Source organism: Cinclus cinclus, chromosome 11 (genome assembly GCF_963662255.1).
Source record: "Cinclus cinclus chromosome 11, bCinCin1.1, whole genome shotgun sequence".
Classification (NCBI taxonomy): Eukaryota; Metazoa; Chordata; class Aves; order Passeriformes; family Cinclidae; genus Cinclus; species Cinclus cinclus.
The window spans coordinates 18184858-18209906 of record NC_085056.1 but is presented as its reverse complement, the minus strand read 5'-3'; the positions used below and the strand labels follow the sequence as shown (position 1 = coordinate 18209906).

The 25049-nt window shown below is 47.3% G+C and overlaps 2 protein-coding genes across 6 annotated transcripts in view; one reads left to right on the top strand and one right to left on the bottom strand.

The window, feature by feature from the left end:
- The window catches only part of PEPD (peptidase D), a 136515-nt gene extending 124501 nt beyond the window's left edge, over positions 1-12014 (top strand). For all 3 annotated transcript variants that reach the window (XM_062500032.1, XM_062500030.1, XM_062500029.1), the window contains 2 exons: positions 3261-3452; positions 11329-12014. In XM_062500032.1, coding sequence (XP_062356016.1) covers positions 3261-3452; positions 11329-11478 — 342 coding nt within the window. In that variant the 3' untranslated portion in view covers positions 11479-12014. The remainder of the gene's footprint in view (positions 1-3260; positions 3453-11328) is intronic.
- Positions 12015-17112: 5098 nt separating this feature from the next.
- Positions 17113-24026, bottom strand: CEBPG (CCAAT enhancer binding protein gamma). 3 transcript variants are annotated; one of them, XM_062500191.1, is made up of 2 exons: positions 23937-24026; positions 17113-19178 (listed from the first exon to the last, which is right to left on the bottom strand). In XM_062500191.1, the coding sequence occupies exon 2, from the start codon at positions 19066-19068 to the stop codon at positions 18616-18618; it is 453 nt and encodes a 150-aa protein (XP_062356175.1). In that variant the 5' UTR covers positions 19069-19178; positions 23937-24026; the 3' UTR covers positions 17113-18615. The 3 variants fall into 3 exon arrangements, with proteins under 3 accessions (XP_062356175.1, XP_062356176.1, XP_062356174.1); XM_062500192.1 differs by lacking the exon at positions 23937-24026 and adding an exon at positions 21996-22035; XM_062500190.1 differs by lacking the exon at positions 23937-24026 and adding an exon at positions 20070-20306.
- Between the last annotated feature and the right edge of the window lie 1023 nt (positions 24027-25049).

Here is a 25049-nt window from a genome sequence, read left to right as displayed (position 1 = left end):
AACAACATCATGGTCATTGTTGAAAGCAAAGCTTGAGTTGTTCAGCTGTGAGATATAGAGAAGGTTCCTCCTCTCAGAGAAGGAAATCAATTGATGGCAGCAGATTCACACTGATGGATGACAGTGAAAGGTTGCCCTGTCAGGCTTTGCTCCCAAGAGAGTTTGACTTAATGAAAAATAGCACATCTTGTTTCAGACCTGTCATCTTCTCTTTGGGGATTGTGGTGTTTCAGTCATTTTAAAAATCTCTCAGTTTGTCCTACTCTTCAGCACACAGAGAGCTGTCAGCCCCTGGACCTGATTGGTGTGGTGACTACCAAGGTGGTCATGAGTGCCCAGAGATCAGATGTCACTTGGGATGCTGAAGCCATGGTCTGATGTGTGTTTTAATCCAGCACTGTTCTCAGAAGGGCTTTTGTCATCTACCCAGCTTGGTCATGGTCTCTCTCTGCTTATTTCCTATGCCAGCTCATTTTGTCCTTCAGCCTTGCAGCAAATTGGACTAGGGCAATCCTCTGCTCAGAGTGTGAGTGGCCACATACAAGCCATAGCCAGAACCTGTCTCTCTTCAGCCATTTCACACATCTCCTGGTGAGCACCCTGCTAGTCTCTGTTAAAAGGGACAAGCCCACCCACTGCTGTCCTGCTTTCTTTTCAGCTTTGAAAGCTGAGCAGTGTTACCTTTTCTGTGAAGGCCCACTAGAGATGCTTTCGTGGTAGGGATATAGATTGCATCAGTACCTGCAGAATCCAAAGACCTGGAGATGAAACCTAGAGCCAGCACAACTGACTGGACAAGGACTGAGATGGGATGGGGAAATAGCAAAAATACTTTGCAATTCCTTCCAGAGAAGTTAAAATTTTACTTTTGGGTGAGCAGCAATATTCAGGTGCCTTGGGGAGTCTCCCTGCATTGCTAAGAGACATATCCAAATGTTTATCTTGGCTTATCTGAGTTGCTGTTAGCTTCTTGAAGGAAGGACTAAAGGCAGGATCAGACTGCAAGCAGTCTAGACAAGATGCCTACCATTGCTTCAGCAGCTGTACAGAAGTAAATGAAGGGGGCTACTGAGGCTTTATTGTCACACATGGTGTTAAACACCATTTATTTTAAGTAAAAAATATGGATGCTGTGCCAGGGCTGCCTTCAGAGGATGTTTGCGATTGTTTTCCTCTCTCTGCATTTGTCTCTCTAGCATCTGTCTTGGATTGACTGCCTTGGAAAAGGCATGTACAAGTAGAATTGAGAAGTGTACTTAAAAGCCAAATATGGGTTGTTTGTTGTAAAGTAGCCGATAGATAGTTGGCGAGGCACCAAAAGGTCCAGACACTAATCTAATTGTTTACAGCTCATGGAGAGATTAATCCACAAGATTGGATGCCCTCATTTCCTTTACACATTACAATGAATGTGTGAAATGCCAAACCCCAAAGGGCAGTATGAGAGAAAAAATGGCTCCATTTCAGTGCAGTTATTGTTTCAAGTTTAGAGATATATTGATTTTCTTTGAGTTTTGATAAGAATACAAATTCAAAATGCCTTGATTAATATCACAGTATTCTTGTTTCCTAGGTTCAGTAAAACAAAACCATTTTCTTACTTTAAGAATATGTAAGATATAGTGTAATATATAGTGCTTTACAAAGTCCAAATCAAATATATGACATAAAGCATATCGAACACGCAGTCAGAATGGACAAACCCATGTCCAAATGTCCAGGCTGGTTAGCTCTAGTTAGAAATACTGTAAGAATACTGTAGCTCTAGAGTTACTGTAAGATACTGTAGTACATTGGGAAAGAATAAGCTCTGCAAAGGGAACAAAAGCAACCACAGCATTGCTTGGGTAACCAGTGAGAATAAAGCAAACCCTGTGGAGGGGCTGCTGCAAAGCAGTATTTCTGTAAAATAGGCTTTCTCTGAACTGAAAGTGGAGCTCAAGAGGAAACAATACCACAGGGCTGTGTGCACTCTGAAGAGGGAGTGATGCAGTAAGACAAAACTGTGGGTAATGTGCAGGATGCGCTCCAGCCTCCCTCCATGCCCCTGCCCTGGCCTGGCAGAAACACGGGAGCTGGGCTCTGCCAGGACATGGTGCCCCAGCACTGGGGGTAGTGCTGGGCAGGGCTTGTCTGCGACAAAGGGGAAGTTTCATCCTCGTGATGAAACCCATGATACCCGTGGTCCACATCGTGATGTTGAGGACCAGTTGCCCCTTCTGCTGGCAAGGGAAAGTACCGTGGCTTTGGCCAGAAGCAAGATTCAGGAAAGCTACCTGGAGACCAGATAAGTAATGCCATGGTCTCGCAGATGTGTTAACCTCTGATTCACTGGCTAAAGCAGAAGAGGTTTCATGAGCAGAGTGTGTGTGCGTGATTGCAAGCTGGTGGGCCTTTGAGCTTTTCACGGGTCGTTATGATAATTTGTTGGGGAAATTTTCCTACAGTTGTAAAGAATTTTCAAAAACTTAATGGGTCTGAGATATATTTATTCTGACATTGCTGTACCTGGTGTATTTTGGGGGAAGAAAATTAATGTCCAGAACTAGTCTTTGCAGTGTTTCTAATTCCTTGGCTAAGCATGTCCTCATATATTTTACCAGCTTTTGGGAAGAAGAGAATATTTTGCTAGTTCGGACTTGTTTGACTTAAGTTTTAGTAATACCAGTCAGCACCATGTTGCCTGAAAGTCTGAATCTGACAAAAGTTTAGCTTAAATGGGCTGTTTTTATGAGGTCATGTGTAGACTCATTGCTCCCAAATCAAGATCGTAAATGTGTAATTTTAATAACATTTGGTGAGAATAAGTATTTGCATATCCTTGGAGAAATTGTTCTGTGTTTCATAGTTCAGCTGTTTCAGCCGTGACATGGCAGGGGCATTTCAAAATTTGCATGTCACTTACAATACCATACTTTGCAAGGGAGGGTATAGCAAGGAACAGTGCAAGTAATTTTTTTTTGCTTTGTAGTGCAGTATTTCTCCCAAGGCAGAGAGTAACTGTACTAACCATATCCAAAGCTAAAATTTCTGTGGTGCAAAAAACAGTTGGGGTATTGAGCTGAAAACTGGTCATCACTCTGTGTGAAAGCTAAATGAGGGCTGATGGGAGGGAGGTAGATACGTAACTAAATTTCAGTTCCTTTATGATAATTTTTCACGTTCTGCGTGTCTTACGGAGCGGTCAGCACAGGAGGGCTGGATATAAAGTGCTCCGTGCATCGCCTTCGTGTGTGTGAGAGCCAGTGCGTGTCCCGCAGGGCGTGGAGCGCATCGAGGAGCCGGGGCTGCGCAGCCTGCGCACCGCGCGCCGCCTGCAGCAGGGCATGGTGCTCACCATCGAGCCGGGCATCTACTTCATCGACCACCTCCTGGAGCAGGCCCTGAAGGACCCTGCACAGTCCTGCTTCATCGACAGCAGCGTCCTGCAGCGCTTCAGAGGATTCGGTGGGGTGAGTCATTCTTAGCAGATGGTTTCATTCACTGGTTTTCTCTTTGTTTGCCCTTACTATGTATCTGAGGAGAAGTTTTCTGGAAGTTGTAATGTACTGTATATAGGGCTGTTCCTGAAGCAGCACCTTGAGTAATTTGGACCATTTGGCTCCGCAGCCAAACTGGGGGTTCTATTCTAATTTTTTAATGTGGTTTTGTACTAGTGATTAATGATAGACCCATATTTTCCCATTGACTGAAATATCCTCTGCCAGCACCGTACAGTGGCTTGCCAGGTAGGTGTTTTGTCTAATGTGTGAAACATGTATGTTATGAAATATGAGACTGAGTTCTGTGGTCCAGAGTTGGCTTCCTTGACAGCAGCACAGTCCAGTGCTTCCTGCCAGGGCAGAAGATGTTGATGCTGTTTAGGTTGGGGAGGCAGTAGATGAGAACAGCAATAATTGCTCTTGCAGGATTATTGGCAGAATGGCATGCAACTTGTGCCTTGGGAGAACCTTCTCCTTTTTCCAGAAGAATGGCTGATGGGGTTCCAGAGCACCCGTGCTCCATGTGACAGGCTCAGGCAGCAGTGTGCTCAGGAGGATTGGCCATGGGAGGTGGAGGTGATCTGGGCAATCGTTCCCCTGCAGCAGCTGCTGGGCAAGTAGAGGGGCCTTGTTTGTACATAGTGTCCAGGGCACATTTCCCATTCAAAGCCACCGCCCTCGCAGAGCATTCAGCAGTTGCAGTGCATCTGGTGGGTTTTTATTTCAGCAGGGCAAGCATTTGAAAGGTGCCACATTGTTCTCTGAGCTTCTGTATTCCTGCACAGAGGAGATAGAGTAGGCAGCTGCCATGCCACATCCTCCCCGTGGCTCTTCTGCAAAGTCTCACTACGGCGAGCAATACACTGGCAGTGGCAGTGATTTTCTGGTATGAAAAGTCACTCATTAGGAATTGTCTGTTGCTGCCATTGACTGATTTATCGCTGTACCCCAGCCTTGAGAGGGTGATTACTGTAGCACTTTGGTCTGAGCTGCCTTGGAACCACCAGCCCTGACAGAAAAGTTGTGTGTGCTGTCCCCAGTCATGTGAGCCAACCAGGCTTGGGGGCAGCCACCCATGATATGGGTGCAGCCTTATTAAGAAACACAGGACTTTACCCTTGCTGGTATTTAATTCACTGCTGAGGTCTGGGACATTATCTGTCTCTGTGTTGTTTCTTTATCAAGATTTTCCAACCAGACAACTGAAGTGCTGGTGAACAAAAGGCAGCTAATTCTGCATTTTCTAACTGTGAGCACATTCTGTATGACACCACACACTGAAATGCATTTTGAAAGGAGACTGTGATATGCTTGTGTAACTTGATGCTGCAATGGAAACAGGTTTAACTGTCTGCATTTTCCTTGTTCTCTGTGGGAGTTTTTCAGCATTTGAATTGATTCCTGGTGAGCTTTCCCAGAAATTGCTCAGCAAAGCCCACATTTTTCCCAAATGGCTGTGAATGCCCACTCCATTTCTGCAGCCTGAGGTGTGTCTGTGGTTCACCTGTGCCTGTGGTTGCATAGAACATGGGGTCTCTACCTTGGTAGTAAGTCACTGGATCGGGCACTTCTGTTCCAGAGATTTCAAGCAAACTTTGTTCCCTCATTTTTGCTTAGCTTCCTGTAATGATGACTTGTAAGGAGAGCTAGCCAACAAACTTTGCTAAAAGAAGGGGCAGCCCAGAAACGATTGAGCAAAAATCTAAATCTCTGATCCCCCTGTGAACAATACATTTTACTTAGAGAGAAAAAATAATAATACACACAAACCCCAAGCCAGATGTTGTCACTTGATTTTGTCCAGGAGAAGAATGAAAATAAAATCTGAGACTGGAATACATCTGAATATTTCTGAATTCTTCACAAAAGCTGAATTATAATGCAATCAAAATAAGTTTTTCCATCTTTACCATTCTGACTTGGTTCTGCATAAATAGAAGATGCAATTCATGCTGTGTAGAGTGCTTAGTTATGAACAAGATGTTTCATTCTAATTTATCCAGCGTATTTCTTGCAAAAGCATGCCAGAAAACTTTCTTTCTATAGGATTAAAAAGGACCTCGTAAAGCCCACTGTTTTACTGACAAATATTAATAGCACGGGGGCTAATATTGGTGTCAGTTCCAGCTGAAGAGTTCACTACAGCCAGTCCAATCTTCCTTTAAGTGTAAAAGTAAAATACATTCTACAAAAGGAAATAAATTGTCCGTTTCCTATTGCAGAGCTCAGCACTAATTAAAATGTTCTTTATTTGGTTTAGTGTAATTTACTTCAAAAATTCACTGAAGTAACACCACTGTAATTCTAAGTAAGTCTGTCCACACAGGGAATTTGTGGATTTTTAATAAATTTGCCTTGAATTCATGTCTTTTCTGGGCTTTGGATAATTTTCTTAACTGTGACAAGTCTCTGCTCTTGTAGTGTGCCAGAAGGGGCAAGACTGTACCATTTATAGTGGTTTTTGCTGCCTGGAGTTAGCCATGAAGAGATTGTGGAAGCTGCAGGAGCAGGGAAGAAGAGTCGGTGCGAGGTTTCCTTTGCCTGCACTGCTGGGACAGGTCTGTCACCAGCCCAGCTTCCTGCACAGGCACAGCCTTTGTGGCTGTCACTGCTGCTCAGGGACCTGCTCATCAGGGCTTTCACCAAACGAGCTCTTCTGGGTCACGTACAGATCCCTCTGGAGAGAAGCAAGCAGTGGTCAGGGGATGGTGCCCTGTCTGAAGCCCTACACTCTTTCACTTGACAGCTGTTGAGTTCTGTCCCTCACCAACTTCCTCAGCCAATTTTGGGACGTTTCAGTCACATGTACTTAAGTTCTCCATCTGCAAAAGCAAGGTCCAGTTTACCGAGGTCATAAATCCTGTGGGACAAGGGCTGCTGCTGGACGCTGGCACAGTGCCTGGCCCAGGGCACCTTTGCTCTGCCTGGACTCTGCCCCACATGCTCCTGAGCAAACACAGATGTGCAAATAGAGGGATGTGCATACGGCTGTATGCATTGCTCAGGAAAAGCAGCTGAATCCTCGGGGAAGGGGAAATGCTGACTCCAATCGCTGCCCTTTAGGGTTTGACATTTCCATTCTTCATAAGCTGATTACTGATTCATGCAGTTCATATGATGTTTTCTCAAAGACGCAGTAAAGCCGTTCAGTCTCCGTTCGGGCTTTATTTTTCCCTAGGATTTGTAGAACTAGCACTAGACTTAATATCTGAAAACTGTGCAACTCAGAGAAAATGCTGAAAGACAGATGGGTGTTAAATGCATTCGTTTCTTCCATTTACAGATTTTTCTCATTTAAAAATTAAACAGATTTACAAAGCCCAGGAACTTGAAGATCCGCTAATATTACAATATTTTTCAAAACAATGCCATTTCCCTTACTCAGAATAAATGCTAAACCAAATAAAGGGTAAGATATTTAACTGCTTCTGCCTTTGGTTCAGAGAGCCATATAGTTGTCTCTGTCCTGATTTTTATTTTTCAGAAGATTAGGCTCTGTTTCTGGATTTATGGTGTGAATTTGTTTACTGGGCAATAAACATTATGCTCATCTACTTTTTAGCATTGCTTATTGTATCACAGTAATAGTGCTACATGGCATTTCTTCCAAAGTTTTCATAGGAAAGCAGTTGTCACAATGTACATATTTCTTTTAAAAGTTCTTCTAAGGGAAGTGATAGGTGTAGGCAACACAAAAACTAATGCTAGTTGCTTATAAATCTTCTTTAACCCTTTTCTCTTGTGAAATTACCATAATTAGGTTAAAGTAAGACCAGCTGTTTCTAACCTGTATTTAGCTTGTAGTTTAATGCTACTTTTTGAGCCTGGATGGAGAGACTGGGCACCTGAGGCTTTTTTTCCATCTGCTCAGTTAATCTAATAAAATACATGGCCTCACCCTACTAATATTGATCCTCTTCTATAAAAACATGAACAGTTAAATGTGGACATTTAAAATAAAGGTTCTCTTGACATGAGGACTTGGTTGTGAATGAAACCTGTTTGTGCCAGGAAAATTACAGGATGGGATGAGATTCACTGAGCACAGAGCCTACAGCCCTCTACAGAAAACACCTTGGGATAGCCACTGTGTGTGACAGGAAGGAGCCTTCCCCAGCCCTGCACGCTGGGCTTGATGTAGCAGCTCTGTTTCCTAGCCAGTGCCTTTGAAATACAGAAGTCAAACTCTGCTCAGGATAAGTTTGCTCTGTTAAAAATTGTTGGTAAGTCAATGGCTGAGTTGAAATAAGTTCTCTTGGCTACACAGAGCTGCCTCTGTAGGACAGCAGCTGTAGGAACAGACCCATGGGTCCTCCAGCTGGATGTGTGCTGGTCTGCTTTGCATGGTCCCATGTGTGGCCACGTCCTGTCATCATTTCCAGGCAAGTGTCCCACCCTAAGGTCTTGCAGTGATAGTGTTGCTGCTTTCCACTGTCATAATCAAACAAATGATCAATAGATTTTTTAAAAAAGGGGGGGTACATTGTACCAGTTGCCTTTTTTGACATGTGGGATCTATCATCATGCAAATCTGGATTATTTAATTGGCCAAAAGAGTTTTTCAGTTGTCAAAAGCCTTGTATATATATTATCATCCAAAAGAAATTAGTAAGTTCAACCCTGTTTCCCTTGGAAGGTAACACAGGAGGCTCTGGGGAGCATGACTGCATTAGTAAGTCAGGACAAAGTGCGAGGCTGTACAGAGCTGACAGCAGCCCTGGTATTTAACTCCTGTGCTGTCCTTGGCTGTGCCCCCACAGCCTGCTTTGGGACAGAGTTGGGACCATTGAGTTGAGCCACATGATGGCCTGTTGCTGCTGTTAGGCAGTTGTGCAATCAGGTCTATCTAGACAGATCATGCCACTACCCTTGATAAGAAAAAGGCATTTTAGGAGCAGTCCTGGCATTCCATCCACAGGAGTGGTTTTTTTGAAGTCAAAAGCCATATCACACCAAAAAAGCAAAGTCTCCCCTAAGTTTTTGCAGAGCACCCTGAAAGCTGAGGGTGCCATAAGCCTCACACTTCAGTGCCCAATTCCAAACCACTCTGTAGCCCTGCAATGAGCAGTACTGATGAACAAAGAGCCTGCAAACAGGGACAGCTCTGAGAGCAAGTTTCATAACCACTGTCCCCTTCTGGGAAAGGCAGTCCCAAGCCAATGAGCCTTGCCAGGCAGATCCAGCATCTTTTGTCCATTTGGACAGAAGACAAGACCAAATGACAGGCTCTCCTGTGAAGGTTTTGCAGGTTCTGTGAAGCTGCTTCTTGCTGCTGCTGAGTTTAAGCTCGGGGTGAAGAGTGGAGGGTGTGAAGGAAAAGAGCAAATGAAACCATTTCCTGCCCCTTGAGAGCCTGTTCCTCTGCACTCATGTTGCTTTTAGGCAATGGAAAAATCATGCACTGAAAATGGGGAATCTGACTTCTCTCTTGTGACAAGCATCCATTTCAGGTGAGATTCATCCAGCAGAGGAAGGGTTAGATTCCAAGGAAAGAAGTGGCATGTTCCTAGGGTGTGGTGGGTGGTCCCAGGGTGGTTCTATGTGCCTCCATCCACATCCCAAAGACCATTTGGAGGTGCTGATGCTGAACAGGGCTGATGTGACAGTACTGGCTCTCCCACTTTTCCCAGCAGATCACAGCTGTGGATCGATGGTGCGATCTCCTGACACTGCTCCTCCTATACAAGGAGTCACTGAGTGTGGCACTCATCTTCCTCCATTTGGTCACCCTCAGTTCCCTGCCTTTGGCAGCTCCAGCCCCTGTGTGCTCTCCTCACTCAGGATGTCTCAATACCCACCTCCACCAGGGTCTCCCTACATGGACTCCTTAGCCAGTCCCAGCTGTGTCCATTATTTGTCAGTCTTGTCTCACCTCACTATACCTTCCTTTCCCTGGTCCTTTCGTGACTCTTAGCTATTTCCCAGCTCCTTCCCCACCCTGATTTTCTCCTGTGGCCTAGATAGAGAACAGAGTGGACAGACACCTTGTCCCACTTGTTCTTCCCCACTATAGTCTGGCTTTCATCTGCTCTGCTTTTAAATCAGTCCATCCTCCCAAAGAGTGCAGAGGTGCTAGAAAACAGACCATTTTTCTTGAATTTTTTGCTAATGTTACTGGTTAAGCAGATAAATTCTGGCTGATATGTCCCTGTAGCTGGGGAATTTCAGCTCAGGCAGGGAGAAGTTTGTGAAGCTGGCAGTGCTTGGGAAAAGTCTCTCTCTGTAGGCACAGTCAGTTCTAGCTTTGGCTGGTCTTCCCTCTGCTCTGACTTTTGCACTGACATTTTTACTTTCCACATCATTGCTCCGTTTACACTGTCTGGGCTTGCCAATGTGATGCTTTGGCTTTTACCATCTTACCAGGTCTGTCCCTGGATTCTGGCTCTCCTGCAGGGTTTGCCTGGTACCATCAGGTTTTTGGCAGGGACTGGTCCACCCAGGCAGGCTCTGCCCAAGCCCAAGACCCAGCAGGACAGGCACTCAGCAGGACTTGCCTTTGGATGCAGTGGGACCCTCCTACTGAATCCTTGGGTTATGTTTTGCTCGGCAGTCAAATTTGAAGCAGTGCATCAAAAAGCCCATGCTAGTGAAATCTGTTCAAGTGCAGTCATTGCATGTGTTGCTGATCATTTCTGCAGTAAGGCACCAGCCTTTCAGGCACACTAAGCATACAGAGCTTCACAGCTTTCAAATTTACAGCTGTCCAAAACAAATGTGTAAACTCAATGGACTTTGTTTATTTAATTCTGCTTTATAATACACTTAACTTGATACCATGTAAAAGAAATAATCTGGCAAAGACATCATTAAACAGTTTAATAAGGACTGGATGACTCATTTTGTTTGAACAAATGGATTATTTTGCAATCAGAAGTACAAATGTTAACCAGCTTTATTTTTAGTTGAAAATGTCAAGAGGTCAGAAACAATTAAAGCAATTGTAAGGTGGGAGTACCCAGGGTTTGTGTTCTTTTGGATTTGCACCTTACTAAAATTGCTTTTATTGCAGCTTAGCAACTTAGCAACATTTTTCTGATAAGATAATGGGAATGACTGTGTAGGCACATTTACTGGTAAGAAGAGATTAGAGACAAACAGAAATGGAGCACACTTTTCATTTTAATAGCAAGAGTTGAAAAACTGAGAGGATCTGCTTTTTCCTTCCATGATTTGAAATTTAGTGATTGTATTTTAAAAGAAATGTATGACCTGCTTAGGACTTCCTCATCAGCTCAAAATTCAATGTTTGGAATATCAGCTACAAGCTATTTCACGTTCAAAGTTTCACTTTGGAAGTTCATTGTGTTTAGAGAAAAGTTTTTAGTGGAAAGAGAAGCTCCCTGAATTGCACCTCAGCAATAGGACAACTTTGAGAGCGGACACTGTGGGCATCAGGAGGCAGTGTTCTTATCAAGCCATGCACTAGGAAGGCTGGAGGCAAATCCAAGGAAGAATGTTCTTTTTACTGCTGCTGCTGTCAGGGAGTTGAGATTTACTGGCCCTGTAGAATGACATAGCATGAACTCACTGTTGCAGCACCTTGCTCAGACTGTCTTTGATGTGCCCAATGCAGAAGAAGCACCTGAGGCACTTGAGGGGCCACCACCACACCAGAGGTCACACAAAGCTCGTGTGATCCCAGGAGGGTGCCAGGGACCAGTGGCCCAAGGGGAATCGAAGCCTGCAGAGCCCCGTGCCAAGGTGCTGGTGGTGCCAAGCAATTCTGTGCTTGCAGTGTGGTGCTGTGCCTGGCTTGCAGCAGCACCTTGTGCCCTCCTGCTGTTGCTGCCTGACGTGCTCCTGATGCCATCTGGAATGCCGTGGTAACCGTGTGCTCCCTGTGCAGGTGCGGATCGAGGACGACATCGCGGTGACGGCCACCGGAATGGAGCTGCTCACGTGTGTCCCACGGACTGTGGAGGAGATTGAGGCTTTCATGGCAGAAGGCCAGAGCAGTGCCAAATCATTTGTCTGCCTCTCCAGCCAAAAGCAGTAAACTTCAGGATGATACTTCTTGCCTCAACTAATCAGTCATCATACTGATTTTAATGCTCTGGCGTATTAAATAAAATGCATCCAATTCTTAATAGCAAGAGAGACAGGCAGGCTATTAGCTGGAAAAAATTCATGCATTAAAAATGAAGGTAGAAGGCCCAGGTAACTCAACTGCTGCTTGCAATCTGCATTTTGTGTGACCAAGTGGCATCTAAATAGCCCTGTTGCCTTATAGGTGGAGCTTATACTTCTGTCAGATTTCAGCTCAGTTGTATCTTGCAATTAAATCTGAACTTTGATGATTGGGACTCTAAAATACCAAATGGATTATCTGAAAGCTATGAGCAATTGTAAAACTCTACATTCCTTTTTTAAACTTCATCACAAACTGAAGTTTAAACTTTAAACATCTTCTGTGAAAAACAGAAATAAATATCAGTTGTTCTCAGTGGACATAATGACATGTATTTTTCTTACAGATCTGTATCCATGCAATAAGCAGAATCAAATTTTTTATTAAAATTCACCTTGGCATCATTTGTGTTCACAACTTTGTGGTTATTATGCTTTTCTGCTCCAGTTCCTGCTTCTTTATCTGATCCTACTACCAATTTGTGCTCTGCAAACTTTGGCCCTTCACTAACCAGAGTTTTCTGCTCTGGATAGTGGCTGTGCTGATCCTTCACACACAACAGCCCCATGCTCATCAGATTTGTACAGCTATTTGTTCCTTAAAAACATGGATTGTTAATGGTGTTCGTGACCCTTACAAGTTGAAAGAAGGGAATATCTTTGCTGCGGGGCTCATGGTCATTCAGCAGCATATGCTGTGCAGCATGATAGAGTTATTTTTAACTGCCCAGCGTTAGACAGGTCAGAATGAAATCATGTAGATTTTATTTGGATACGTTACAAACATATAAATATTTGTTACAAAATTATTTTCCACTCATGCAAGATTTAAATAACCAAGAGAAGCTTTTCTTTGCTGTAGGTATTCATCAGCTTGCAGGATAACAAATACATTTCTTGCATCATAAAATAGCACTAGGTGCTGGTAACTACACAAAAATAACCTTTCTCACTCTACATACACATCAAAACTCCTGTTCAATATTCAGATTCTGTTGCAGTTTGACTGCAATATCACTTCAGAACATCCCTCAGCTGTGTCAGGGGGAGCTGAAACCAGGGCAGAGCATCAGGGCCTTTCTGGATCTCACTGCCTGCCAGGTGAGGATTGTCACACTGAAGAAATCAGCTGAGTTGATGCCTCAGCAACTTAGTGTGAGCAGCTCAGTTCTGTTGCTCACACCAGGCCACTGACACTGATGGGATGGACTGTGAGCTCCTGCAAGTGCCCTGTCTCGTGGGGGCAAAGCACAGCGTGGGCCTGGATGGTGTCAGAAACCAGAAACCACTGCCACTGCCTTTGTGCCCCCCTCTTCCCCCCGGACTGCATTTAGGCCTGAAATACTTTCCTTTAAAATCCTCGTACATGTTGCTCTAGGAGAGCTCTTTTTGCTAAGTGGGTTGGTCTGTGTGACAAGAACCTGCTCCTAACTCCCAACGGCTTGGTAATCCATTGCTGTGTAGGAAACTTCATGTGGGAGACCAAAGAAACATTGTGAAACCAGAGTGTTACATTAATGTCACTCAATTAATACATAAGCCTATTTACATTCTTTAGAGGTTTCTTGACATTGGTTTGTGAGAGGCAAGTGCAGGAATTCTTGACTGTGAAGAGAAACAGTTTAACAGTTTTTTCAGGAAGGGAGGTGTGAGATCAGAAGCCTGTATGTGCTGCTGCACTGATGTTCCTGCTGTGGTGACTGGAATCTTCCACCTCTGAAACGTAGTACCTGCACAGGGACATCAGGCTTTGCTTTGCCTTGCAGATGGGGGAACAGAGACTATACTGCCATTGCTTTGAACTCACCCGCTCCCCAAAATTCAGGGGTTCTGAGTGCAAAACAGCCTCATTCCCTCCACAGCCAAGTGTTTTCTGTGGCAGGCTCTGAAGGAACACACCCAGGGGATGGCTCACTGCTTTGGGCGCTCCGAAACCTGCCGTGCTTGGGTGCAGCAGCAGTTACTATTTTATAGTAACATTAACAGATTCTGAAAGAAGGAGAGCTTTGGAACTGTTTCAAGTAAGCCATCACCCCAGTGCAGTTAGTAGGCCTTCCCTGGCCGTGATGAATGCTGGCACGAGCCGAGTGTGCAGCAGCAGAACCGGTTCTGTTCGGGGTGTGGCCGCACGGCCCCGCCGCGGGCCCGGGGAGCGCCCGCGCAGCTCCCGGTCCCTGCTCCGCCCGGAACGCGTTTTGGTCTGGGATGGGGCACCCGCTCCCATCTCCTTCATCATCAGGCCCACGAACTTGGTGAATAAAAATTTCATCCATCATTCCAGAAGTTTGTTCTGTAATTATGATCATTTTTATCCACTTAAGCAAAAAGTGAATTAGACCTTTTTTTCCTAAATTGGACAGGGGAGGAGGAATAAACTTTTTTTTTAAAGGCAAAGTGATATTTAATACTTTAAAAAGTGATGTTTAATAATTTAAAGTGTATAATGGGGTGAAAGTACAGGTTATGGCAAATTTTCTTTTTGACTACATCAAGGTATTTTATACTGTCATGTTTTCCCAAATGCCTTTTCCCTTTGGCACAAACAGACTTGAGTCCAGTTGGCACCAAAGTAACAGAATGTATCTTATGCTGAGCAAATTTGTGTGTATAGAAAGGTCTGAGCACTTCTGAAATGATACATGTAAATTGCTTCAGCAAATTGCTTCAGCTCCTTGGGGTTGGGTGCACTCTGAATTTACCTGCCAATTACCCTGCTGCAGCTGCAGGAGTAAAGGAGTGCAGCTCGCAGGGCTCTTGGGGGCTGGAGCAGACCCCTTCTCTTAGAAAGAAAGGGAGAAAATGGAATCAGCTTTCCTGGTGAAATGTGCAGTGCTTTAACTCCTTGTGTACTGACGGGCACTGGATTCTGTCACACACTGGAGTTAAGAATAATACCTCAAAAGGAAAATCTTCTGTAGGTCTACACTGAAATTTTCTGTGCCATGCAGAAGAGGGGTGAGATGGAGGGACTTTGCTGTCACACAGCCTGGGCACCTTCAGCTTGGGGAAAATGGCCTTTGCTCCTTGGAGCTACTTTGGCAGGTAGAGCCTCAGAGTAAGGGTGACCGTCACCTTGTTCGCAGGCAGCCTCTCACTGAGGTACGGCTAAAACATTGATTTGTTACAATCACGGCAGTGAGGGGCTGCACGGAGCCCCTTGCTCCTCCCGGGCCTTGTTCTGGTGCCAGCCAAGGACAAGGATCATTGTCCCAGTGCCAGTCGAGGACAGGGGTCCTTGTTCCAGTGCCAGCCAAGGCCAGGAATTCTTGTCCTGGTGTCACCAAGGTCGGGGATCATTGTCCTGTTGTCAGCCAAGGCCCGGGGATAGCTGTCCCCAAGGCCCAGCTCGCTGTCCCTCTGTCCCCAAGGCTCTGATCGCTGTCCCTCTGTCCCCAAGGCCCGGCTCGCTGTCCCGCTGTCCCCAAGGCTCTGATCTCTGTCCCGCTGTGCCCAAGGCTCTGATCACTGTCCCTCTGTCCGCAAGGCTCTGAGATCGCTGTCCCTCTGTCCCCAAGGCCCGGCTCGCTGTCCCTCTGTCCCCAGTGCTCTGATCTCTGTCCCTCTGTCCCCAAGGCTCTGGTCTCTGTCCCGCTGTCCCCAGTGCTCTGATCTCTGTCCCTCTGTCCCCAAGGCTCTGGTCTCTGTCCCGCTGTCCCCAAGGCTCTGATCTCTGTCCCTCTGTCCCCAAGGCCCGGCTCGCTGTCCCACTGTCCCCAAGGCCCGGCTCGCTGTCCCGCTGTCCCCAAGGCTCTGATCTCTGTCTCCAAGGCTCTGGTCTCTGTCCCGCTGTCCCCAAGGCTCTGATCTCTGTCCCCAAGGCTCTGATCTCTGTCCCGCTGTGCCCAAGGCTCTGGTCACTGTCCCTCTGTCCCCAAGGCTCTGATCTCTGTCCCACTGTCCCCAAGGCCCGGCTCGCTGTCCCGCTGTCCCCAAGGCTCTGATCTCTGTCCCGCTGTGCCCAAGGCTCTGATCACTGTCCCTCTGTCCGCAAGGCTCTGAGATCGCTGTCCCTCTGTCCCCAAGGCCCGGCTCGCTGTCCCTCTGTCCCCAGTGCTCTGATCACTGTCCCTCTGTCCCCAAGGCCCGGCTCGCTGTCCCGCTGTCCCCAAGGCTCTGATCTCTGTCCCGCTGTGCCCAAGGCTCTGATCACTGTCCCGCTGTCCCCAAGGCTCTGGTCTCTGTCCCTCTGTCCCCAGTGCTCTGATCTCTGTCCCCCTGTCCCCAGTGCTCTGGTCTCTGTCCCTCTGTCCCCAAGGCTCTGGTCTCTGTCCCGCTGTCCCCAGTGCTCTGATCTCTGTCCCTCTGTCCCCAAGGCTCTGGTCTCTGTCCCGCTGTCCCCAGTGCTCTGATCGCTGTCCCGCTGTCCCCAGTGCTCTGATCGCTGTCCCCCTGTCCCCAAGGCTCTGGTCTCTGTCCCGCTGTCCCCAGTGCTCTGATCTCTGTCCCCCTGTCCCCAGTGCTCTGGTCTCTGTCCCGCTGTCCCCAGTGCTCTGATCGCTGTCCCTCTGTCCCCAAGGCCCGGCTCGCTGTCCCGCTGTCCCCAAGGCCCGGCTCGCTGTCCCCGTGCCGGGAGGGCCGCGGCGGCGGGGCCAGGCCCGAGGCGCTGCTCGGAGGCCGCGCCGCCATTTCCGTCCCTTCTGTGCCGCTGTCCGGGCTCGGAGCGCTCGGCGCGGCCTCACCTCTGTCAGCGCTGCCGGCACCGTCTGCTGCCTCGTCTGGCCGCTGCTAAACTGTAAATTGTTACCATAACGCTACATCGGTATCTCAACCCCTAATCTGCATTTCGTCTCCCACCCAAGGGGGTGGGGAGTGGCCGCCTGGGGTTATTTTCCGGTTGGTCTTAAACCACAACATCAGTAAAGAAAACCAGTGCAGAAAACCAGAAATTCCATTTTGCGAACAAATGACTTTTCAGAACTCTGTGGTTAGGTTTTAAACATGAAGGAAATGGGATCACAGCTCTCAGGAGCAACAGGTGGAAAAGTCACACTTGAGAGAAAGAGCATCACCCCCACTCACGGGACATCTAAGAAATCATTTTCACCAGAATCACGAGCCCACAGGCAGGATTTGCAGCCCCTGTTCGGACTGGTAGAGGAGGGCCCCACACCAGCCTGGCAAACCAACTTCAGGACAGCGGGGCCACACAGTCCCAGAGCACAGGTCAGCCAGCCGGGGAACAGATCCGTGCTGCCCTTTTCACCAGAGGAGCTGCAACCAACAAATGAGATGCCTTTCAGGTCATCTTTTTTCCTTGTAATTTTTGCTGTTCTGCTCCTCTCCCCTCCCCTCTAACTGCAATATATTTTCAGTCTTTTTTTTCCCCCCTTTTTTGTTAAATCAGACATTTAGACAAAACTGTAATGAGTTTCTGATTACTTCCATGGAGCAGAAACCTGAGTGAAAGAGGGGAACAAAGACTATTGCACTGATTCCTCCAAGATAGCTGTGAGTTGGGCAACTCTGCACTTGAGGGAAATAGAAAATGGATGGGAAAAACGAGGCCACTACAACCAAAACGTTTTTATTAGCTTCTGGTATTTCAACCCTACCAACTTCAGATGCAGTTAGAATGAAAAAACATCTGTAAAAAGTCTAACATAATCCAAAACAATCCATTAAAGTTATCCAAATGTATTAGAAGTTTAAATTCAAAAAAGAACTTTTCAAGGTTTAATTCTCTAACGGTATCTTCATAGAGATAACATCCAAGTTTTTTCCTAAGTACAGATACAAAGCAAACAAGCATCCTCCAAAATAATCTATGGACAAAGGTAGTGTAAGAGGGAAATTGAGACAGTGTAGTAATCTACAAGACAGACACACAGGTTAAATGTAAAATAACCATACCATCAATGAAATATTTAACAATGAAAATAAATTAAAGTTACATCAAAGTTTCTGCTTTACTTTGTTTAAATCCTCAGTATAGCACATAGCACTGCATTATGGATCATGGCAAAGACTAAGCAGTAGCAATAAAAAAGTTGCTACAAAAAAACTTCTATGGAAATAAAACAAGACTAAAGATACTCTTTCACACAGCTGTAGGATGGCTGTAGAAATTCACCAAATCAGTTTTTCATACTAGGGCCATTTATTTTTAAAATCACTGTACATTTCTGTAAGATTAATGTCAGCCAGCAGTGATCCACACATCCTGGCTGAACACCTGCTGTCCTGCCCCTTTCACTGTTAAGCCAAGCTGCCCTTGGTGTTCTCCCCCATACCTCCTTCCCAGCAAGAATGCCATTTTGCAGGGCACGGTTTTTTGGTAACATTTTGAAACTTTCTGAAAACAAACTCTTGTTCTCCTAAGGCCCCAGCAATATGAATACAAGCTCGAGTAAAAAGCTTTGTCAGTGTGCTGCTTTGCCTCGTGTACATGATGCTTCACATGCCATTTGGAGGCCAACTGCCTGTACATATCAGAGCATATTGTTATTTTTCTGGTGAACACTGGTAAGCATCCCAGCTCACTATTACTACAACCTCCCCATTAACTATAACTGGGCAGGAGGGACCTACGTGGTGCTTCATAGGACTTGTTCTACAGATTTAAAGTAAAAAGCAAAAATTCTCCACAGCCTTTGCAGTTTCTAACACGCAATGGAGAAAACAAAGGGCTAAAATACGCTAACAGGTATTTAAGAGACGATCTATCCAATTACAAGTTTCTGATACTACAGTGAGCCATCCTGCTGAATTCCTCCCATTATGTGAAGTCTAAAATGGTAAGTGAATATTCCTGTGGAAATCTTATCTCCTAAATATTGCATTCCTTGTTAGCTATGAGTTCAGATCTGCATAAATCTTTGAGGAGAAAAATATTTAAAACAAATACCCTAACCAGTTTCTGGTTTAATTGTTAAAAATCTTCAGTGTTAAATCTTAAAGAAGAAAACGTCCACAAAACAATGACTAAAGGTACAGTTTTTGCTTGGTTTCTGCATGGGCACTGCAGACAAGCTCCACCTCAAGAGTTTGTTCATAAGGTCGTAGGTGTCTACTGTCCACTGTTTTCTGGATTTGTTGTGGCGGTCTCAGTGCCAACGGGTTGCACATTATCTGCAAAATTGTGGGCATGCTCAAGGAACAAGTCTTTCAGTACGCTCAGCTCCTTGGTCAGGAGTTTAATTTTTGCCTCTAAACGTTCATTTTCTTCTTTAAGCTGGTTGACCCTTTGCAGTGTGTCTTGTGCTTTCTGCTTGCTTTTTAACCGGCTCTTTTTCACCGCCATGTTGTTTCGCTCTCTGCGCTGACGATACTCATCACTGTTTCTATCCACAAAGGAATTTTTCTTTCCCTGTTTGCTCGGAGGCACAGCTTTGCCTCCACCACCAGGACTAACTGGCACCAGCTGGGGAACCTGCTGCAAACCACTGGAGTGTGCTTGGGTGTGAATCACACTTACTCCGCTCGCATCTGTGGTGGTGTTCTGTTGGGATGTCTTGCTCATTTGGACAGGCTGTTCTTGGACACAGCAGAATTTATTAGGAGACTGAAAACTCTTGGGTTTCTAGAAGGTGTTTCCAACAGATCTTCACATGGATTAAGAGCAAGGTGAACCTAGTAGAGGGGGAAAAAAAGGCTATTAAAGATGCTGGCTTCAACTACAATCTTATACATCACGGGCTTTAGCATAAAGTACTGATGGTACATCTGGCAGTAACACATCATAACTGTGCTGGAAGCGGACAAGCTGCCAACTACATTTCTCCTGCCTCAAACATATTTGGATTGGATGGGACTATTACTGGGTCATCTAGTCAAGCTGTTTGAATTGTTCACTGGCTTCACTCAGTTATTCCAGAGCCATCCCTGATGGATGGGTGTCTAGCCTAGCCTCAAATATCTCCAGTTTCACAACCTCTGTTTTGGCAACATGTTCCACTGTCTAACTTTTCCTCCAGTTATACAATTTTCTTAGTTTTCAGACTGGAGTTTTCCTTCTGTGGCTTAAACCTATTAACAGCCTGACTCTTGACCAACAGGGGTATTTGATCCTTGTCCTCTTCGGACCACATCTCTGGGTGTATCCGCAGACAAATTCCTCCCTGATCTCTTTGCTCTGGAGCAAGGGTGCTCAGCCTGTCCACCTATTCTCAACCATCTTACAGCACTTGTTTTAAAGATGACGTTCAAATTGATGGCTGTCATAAGGTCTACTAGTACTGAGTGGAAAAAGAAATCTATGGAGAAAGGTATTGCAAAGGCTGTGTCTGGGTGACATTGTACCACAAGCAGCATGCTGAGCCTGTAACAGAATGAATCAAGCAGGTGAGACAGGAACACAGGGTGATGGTGATGTAGAACACTACACAGAGGACTGCCACCCATCAAAAGACAGCAATCACAGCTGACTCATCCACAAATAAGGTCACCTGCTGTAGTTTGTGCACTGGTCATTGTCCACTCTCCAGCAGACAAACAGTCTTGATGAGCAAGACATCCTCTCACCTGACTCATGTTCTGCTGCTGCTGAAGTCAGCCTGCTCCTGGCCCTACTGGTGGCACAAGGAGGATTCCACCACAGCTGCAGGGCCATAGCCCTGGCAAGGCTAACAGCTGGTCCCCTTCTCTTCTCATCTCACAGGATGACTTCCTAAATGGCTGGGAGAGAAGAGGGGAAGGACAATAGGATGGTCCTAAGATCCTGAAACACCTACCTACAGCTCCATGAAAAATACTGATCAGCCAAGTCAGTGTGGATTTGTCACCTTGAAGAAAAGCATTTAACTGGCACTAAACAATTCTACTCCAAGGTCAGACAGACTGTGTGGCAAGAGTGCAGCCCAGCAGTGTCACACACAGACATGCAGTATCACACAACCAGTGTGACACATCCTCCAGAGGACTGGGGAAAAGCAAGCAGCTGCAGCAGCACTGGTAGTGCTGACTGCCCAGGGTGGGCAGTGGCCAGCCCAGGAAGGCGTCTCACATCCATAACAGCACATGGATGGCTTCACTGTCTGCCTGATGAATGCAGGGATGTGTGAGAGCTTCGTAAGACAGCTCCTGTGTGTCACTAACACTTCTAAACTCACAGGTTCAACAGCTGTGTACTGCTCCTGTTTATTTTTCTCAGCAGTCTGAGTTACTGTTTCACTTTTGGATGGGCTATCATTAAAATGTTAAAATTCAACTGTGTAGATCAACTGCATATTTTGTTCCATGATGAAGGAGCCAGAATGAGATGATGCTGCAGAGTGTGGTTCAATAACATTAATGGAAAAGCCCACTAAAATTGGCTTCAATGTTACTCAATATTCTCTGTCACCAAGAGGTCTTCCGACTTGTGAAGATGTATGACTATACCCACAGCCTTCCTATCAAATCCTGTTATTTTCCTATTTCAGCGCAGAATGAGACCACAACACTTTTTGACGTGTGTGGAGCTGAATGTAGATACATAGTGTCTAACACGTTTCTGTTACAATTTTCCCAACAACCCCTCTTAAAGCAAGTTTTGCAAACCATGATTCAGTGTCAGATTCTGACCTAATAAGCAGTTTGGTTGGGCAGTTGAACTGAACACCCAGCCAACAGCATGTTCCTGTGCACCAACACCAGACTGGCAGGGCCAGTTGTAGCTGTGCATGTGTAATTGCACAGACATTTTTAGTTGAGGTGTAAGTACATGCTCCTCTTAGAGCATACATTGGCCTTGTCTGCACTTTATTTTAAAATACAGGATTTCTGCAGCCTGCAAAGCATATACACTTCTCTTAGGTCGTCTTTGACAACTAGACACCTTTTTGACATCTTTTCCAAATCAGAAAGAATGCTCTGCTGTGCCCTCTGCTTCAACACATTTCAGTGCTTGCAAAGTTCACCTGGACAGGCCAGTTATGTAACCCACACCATTCTCACGATCTGATTTTTGTGCTCCATGAGCTACTACAGAGGAAGGGGTGGCTCCTGCCCCCACAGGAACCCCACCTGACATGTAACAAGTTTCTTCATATCACCAGGTTCCATGTGCTACTTCTCTCTATGCTACCAAAACCATTTAATACCTCTTTAACACTTCTTTCCTATCTCTATCAGATTTCCATATGATTCAACAAAAAAATTATTGTTCTATTAAACCTAATATTAATGGAGTATTTTAGGCAGAGAGAATTCTCAAGCAAGAATTCTAGCCCTGCCTGCTCAGACAGACCTCCTTCAGTTCCTTCCCACTGGAACTGATTTTTTATTAAATTACTGTTTCTTGAGTGAGATGTGCTTATCTGGCCTGATGATCAGAGCCCTTAGCTGGGACAGGTGACACTTGGATTCCTGTCTTGCTCCAAAGAATATGCAGAGCAAGTAGCACTAACTGCACTGCATCACAGACTTACACAATTGCCAAAAACTGAGGCTTGAAACTCGCTTTCCCACCTGATGACTTGGAGGCTGGATGGCCATTACCAGTTGTCAGAAGGCTATCCCAGATAGCAACAGGTGCTATGGGGCATCCTTCAGCAGACACTGCAAGGAGATTTAAAGGCAGCAGGTATGAGACACAGAGAGGGGACTCTCAATAAGGGTGAGGTAAAGGACACTGTAATGAGGAGAGGCCATGAAGGTGGGGAGGCAGATAGGGCTCAGACTTCTCAGATCAGCTGCTGCGTGCCTCTCCACACAGGTTGCTTTCCTGTGACTGCGTGACAGCCCCAGCACAGCAGGAGACAACTCCTCAGAGAGCCAGCCCAGTTTCCCAGCATCTTGTTTCCATAAAGCTGCTCATGAGCTTCAGCTCAGCAACAGCCCTAGGCTGGTTCCACCCAACACATGGTACTGTTTCCAGTGGCCAGTTAGAACTGCCTGGTTCTCTCCTTGGGCCACCAACTGGCCACCCAGGAAACCAACTGGCCACCCACCACAGCATAATAGCTGGGTAACTCAAGAGGTGTCTTCTCAAGCAGAAAGATGTTTCTTACTGTCTCACAGTATTCCTCAGGGACCAGTGAAGCAATAAAGGCCTTCATTTGCTTTCACAAATACAAAAAAATAAAAATGAAGACATTAAACTTCCAAATGTTTGCTTTGGCGGGAAAAAAAGTGCTTTGTCAATTAAATCAGCATATTTTTTAACTTGGTAGCAAAAAATACAAAGTGCTTCTCTCTGCTCCTTTCTTGAGGTGTGACTGTAATTCTGATCATTAGTCAGAATAACTTCATTGCACAAATTCACAAAGTTGTCATGTCAAATGCAAAATTGGTCCCAATCCGAACACCAATAGATTCTTCTCTTAGATTTCACATGAAATACCCTAGTAGGATCCAGCTCTAGGTTCCAATGACTCTGTACTAAGGACAGTGCACAGAACTCCAGGCACACATCTGCTGAACAATGGGAGGGTTGACTCCTGCATGGATCACACTCGCAGGTTCTCAGGAGCTGATGCTAACTCTCACATACTGAAGGCTGGGCAACAACACTTTTGGGAATAGGCAGCTCAAGCCCACCGTTTCTTGCCGTAGCTGACAACATCACTTTTCCACATTTATTTCAGAATCTTCATTTTTAATACACGTATTACAAGAAAATGCACTCTGGCATCTTTAACAGACTAACAGAACACGTGAAGCATGCATTTTAACAGGACAGAATCCCAAACACCGGGAGGCAAGGAGGCATCAAAAGACTCTCGTCTTTCGAATTAAAACGGCAGCTGCGATAGCTAACGATAAACAAACCCTTTAAATCCTAAAGACCTGCAAATTACAAACGCTTGTACTTTCCGAAGAGGCTCCGCATGGCGCTGTTACGGAGCTGCGACTGCTCTTCCTGCCGGATGTCAGCGCAAAGGCCAACGCGGAGCTCCCTGCCTGCCAAACTTCTGGTTTGAAACTTTGACTGGAGCTACGGCAATCCGTCGGGAACCCGACGCATCCGTCGAGCCGCTCCCCGGGGCGCCGCGCACCGGGCGGTACCGCAGGCGCTCCCGAGCCGCGCTCCCCGGCCGCCCCCCGGCCCGGCGCGCTCCCGCCCGGCCCCGCCGCCGAACGCCCCCCGGAGCCGCCCCGCCGCGGCCTCGCTCCCCCCGCCCCCGAGCCGGGACCGACCACGGGGACCGGGACCGGGACCGGCCCGGCCCTCCCCGGCGGGCCCACGGCGCCGCCGCCCTCCCCGGGCCGCCCGCCCGCAGAGGCCGCGCCGCTCCTCCCCCGCGCGAGCGGGGCGCGGGGCCGCCCGGCGCTGCCAAGCCGTGACTTCACCGGGGGAGGGGAGGGAGCCGGGGCCGCCCGCCGATTGCATCACGCTCTGCCGCGCGGGGCCCGGCGGGCGGGGGCGGCCGCGGCCCCCCGGCCCCGGCGCGCGCCCCCCGCGCTTACCTGAGCGGCGCGAGCGGCGGGAGGGGCCGGGCGGGCCGCGCTCGGTACCGTGCGCGTGCGGCGAGCGCCGGTTGCGACACCGCGCGAGGCCGCCCCGCCCCCGGGTGATGCAACCGCCGCGGGACTGGCAGCGCGCGCGGCCAATCAGCGCCCGCGGGGGGCGGGGCCGAGGCCTGAGGCGCGCGCGTCCCTCAGGCTCGGCTTCAGTCCTGCCACGGCCACGGCCGGGGTGGGGCACGGCCTGAACCCCTCACGGCCGGGCCTCGTCACGGCAGGAGCCCGGGCACCGCCCGGGCCTTATCACGGCCGCTTGCGGGGTCTGTGTCCCAGCGCTGCTGCGTTGAAGGAAAAGGCGCTCGTGGCCAGGCGTGCCACTGGACCGGGCCCCCGGGAGCCGCTTCCTCTCTTGGACCGGGGGCCGGGTCGAGAGGCTGCCCTGCCCTGCTCAGCCTAAGGGCTGGCGGGGAGCGAGACGGCCGCGTTCCCCCCCTGGTAGGAACCGGGGCCCGCCCGTACTTCCGAGAGGGTCCTCCGGCAGCCCGAGGGGGAGAAGCCGAAAGTGCGTTCCCGGCTGAGTGCCCGCACGGGCAGGGCCGGGAGCTCGTCCCGGGCCCGGCGGGAGGGACAGCGCAGCTGCGGTGTGCCCGGGCCTGGGCGGTTTTCTGGGCGTACCTGGCACAGGTCGTGGGTTCGATCCATGTAGGGGCTGGACTCCATGAGCCTCTTCCAGCTCAGAATGCTCTGTGATTCTGGTGAAGTTGGCCAGTGCCCCGCGGGCATCGAAGTTGATGGTGGTGTGTTTCTGTACTGATTGGCATATTCTAATTGCTCCCAGGCTGTTAATTAACACCTAGCAGTGTATTCCCATCTCGATCCTAGCTACTGTTTGGCTTGCCTCCGTAGAATGTTGTGAGATCAAGAGGAAGGAATGCCAAAGACATCCCAAAAAAGTACCAACGGTTCTTTTGACAGCAGAAATTACAGCAAATTTCTAAATTTCATAGATTCCTGGTTAATTTTTCTTTTCTAACTTACTATTAGAAAAGAAATCCTAAATGTTGGCAGACTAGGAAACATCTGGATCACAGAATCAAATATCACAGGAAGATTATG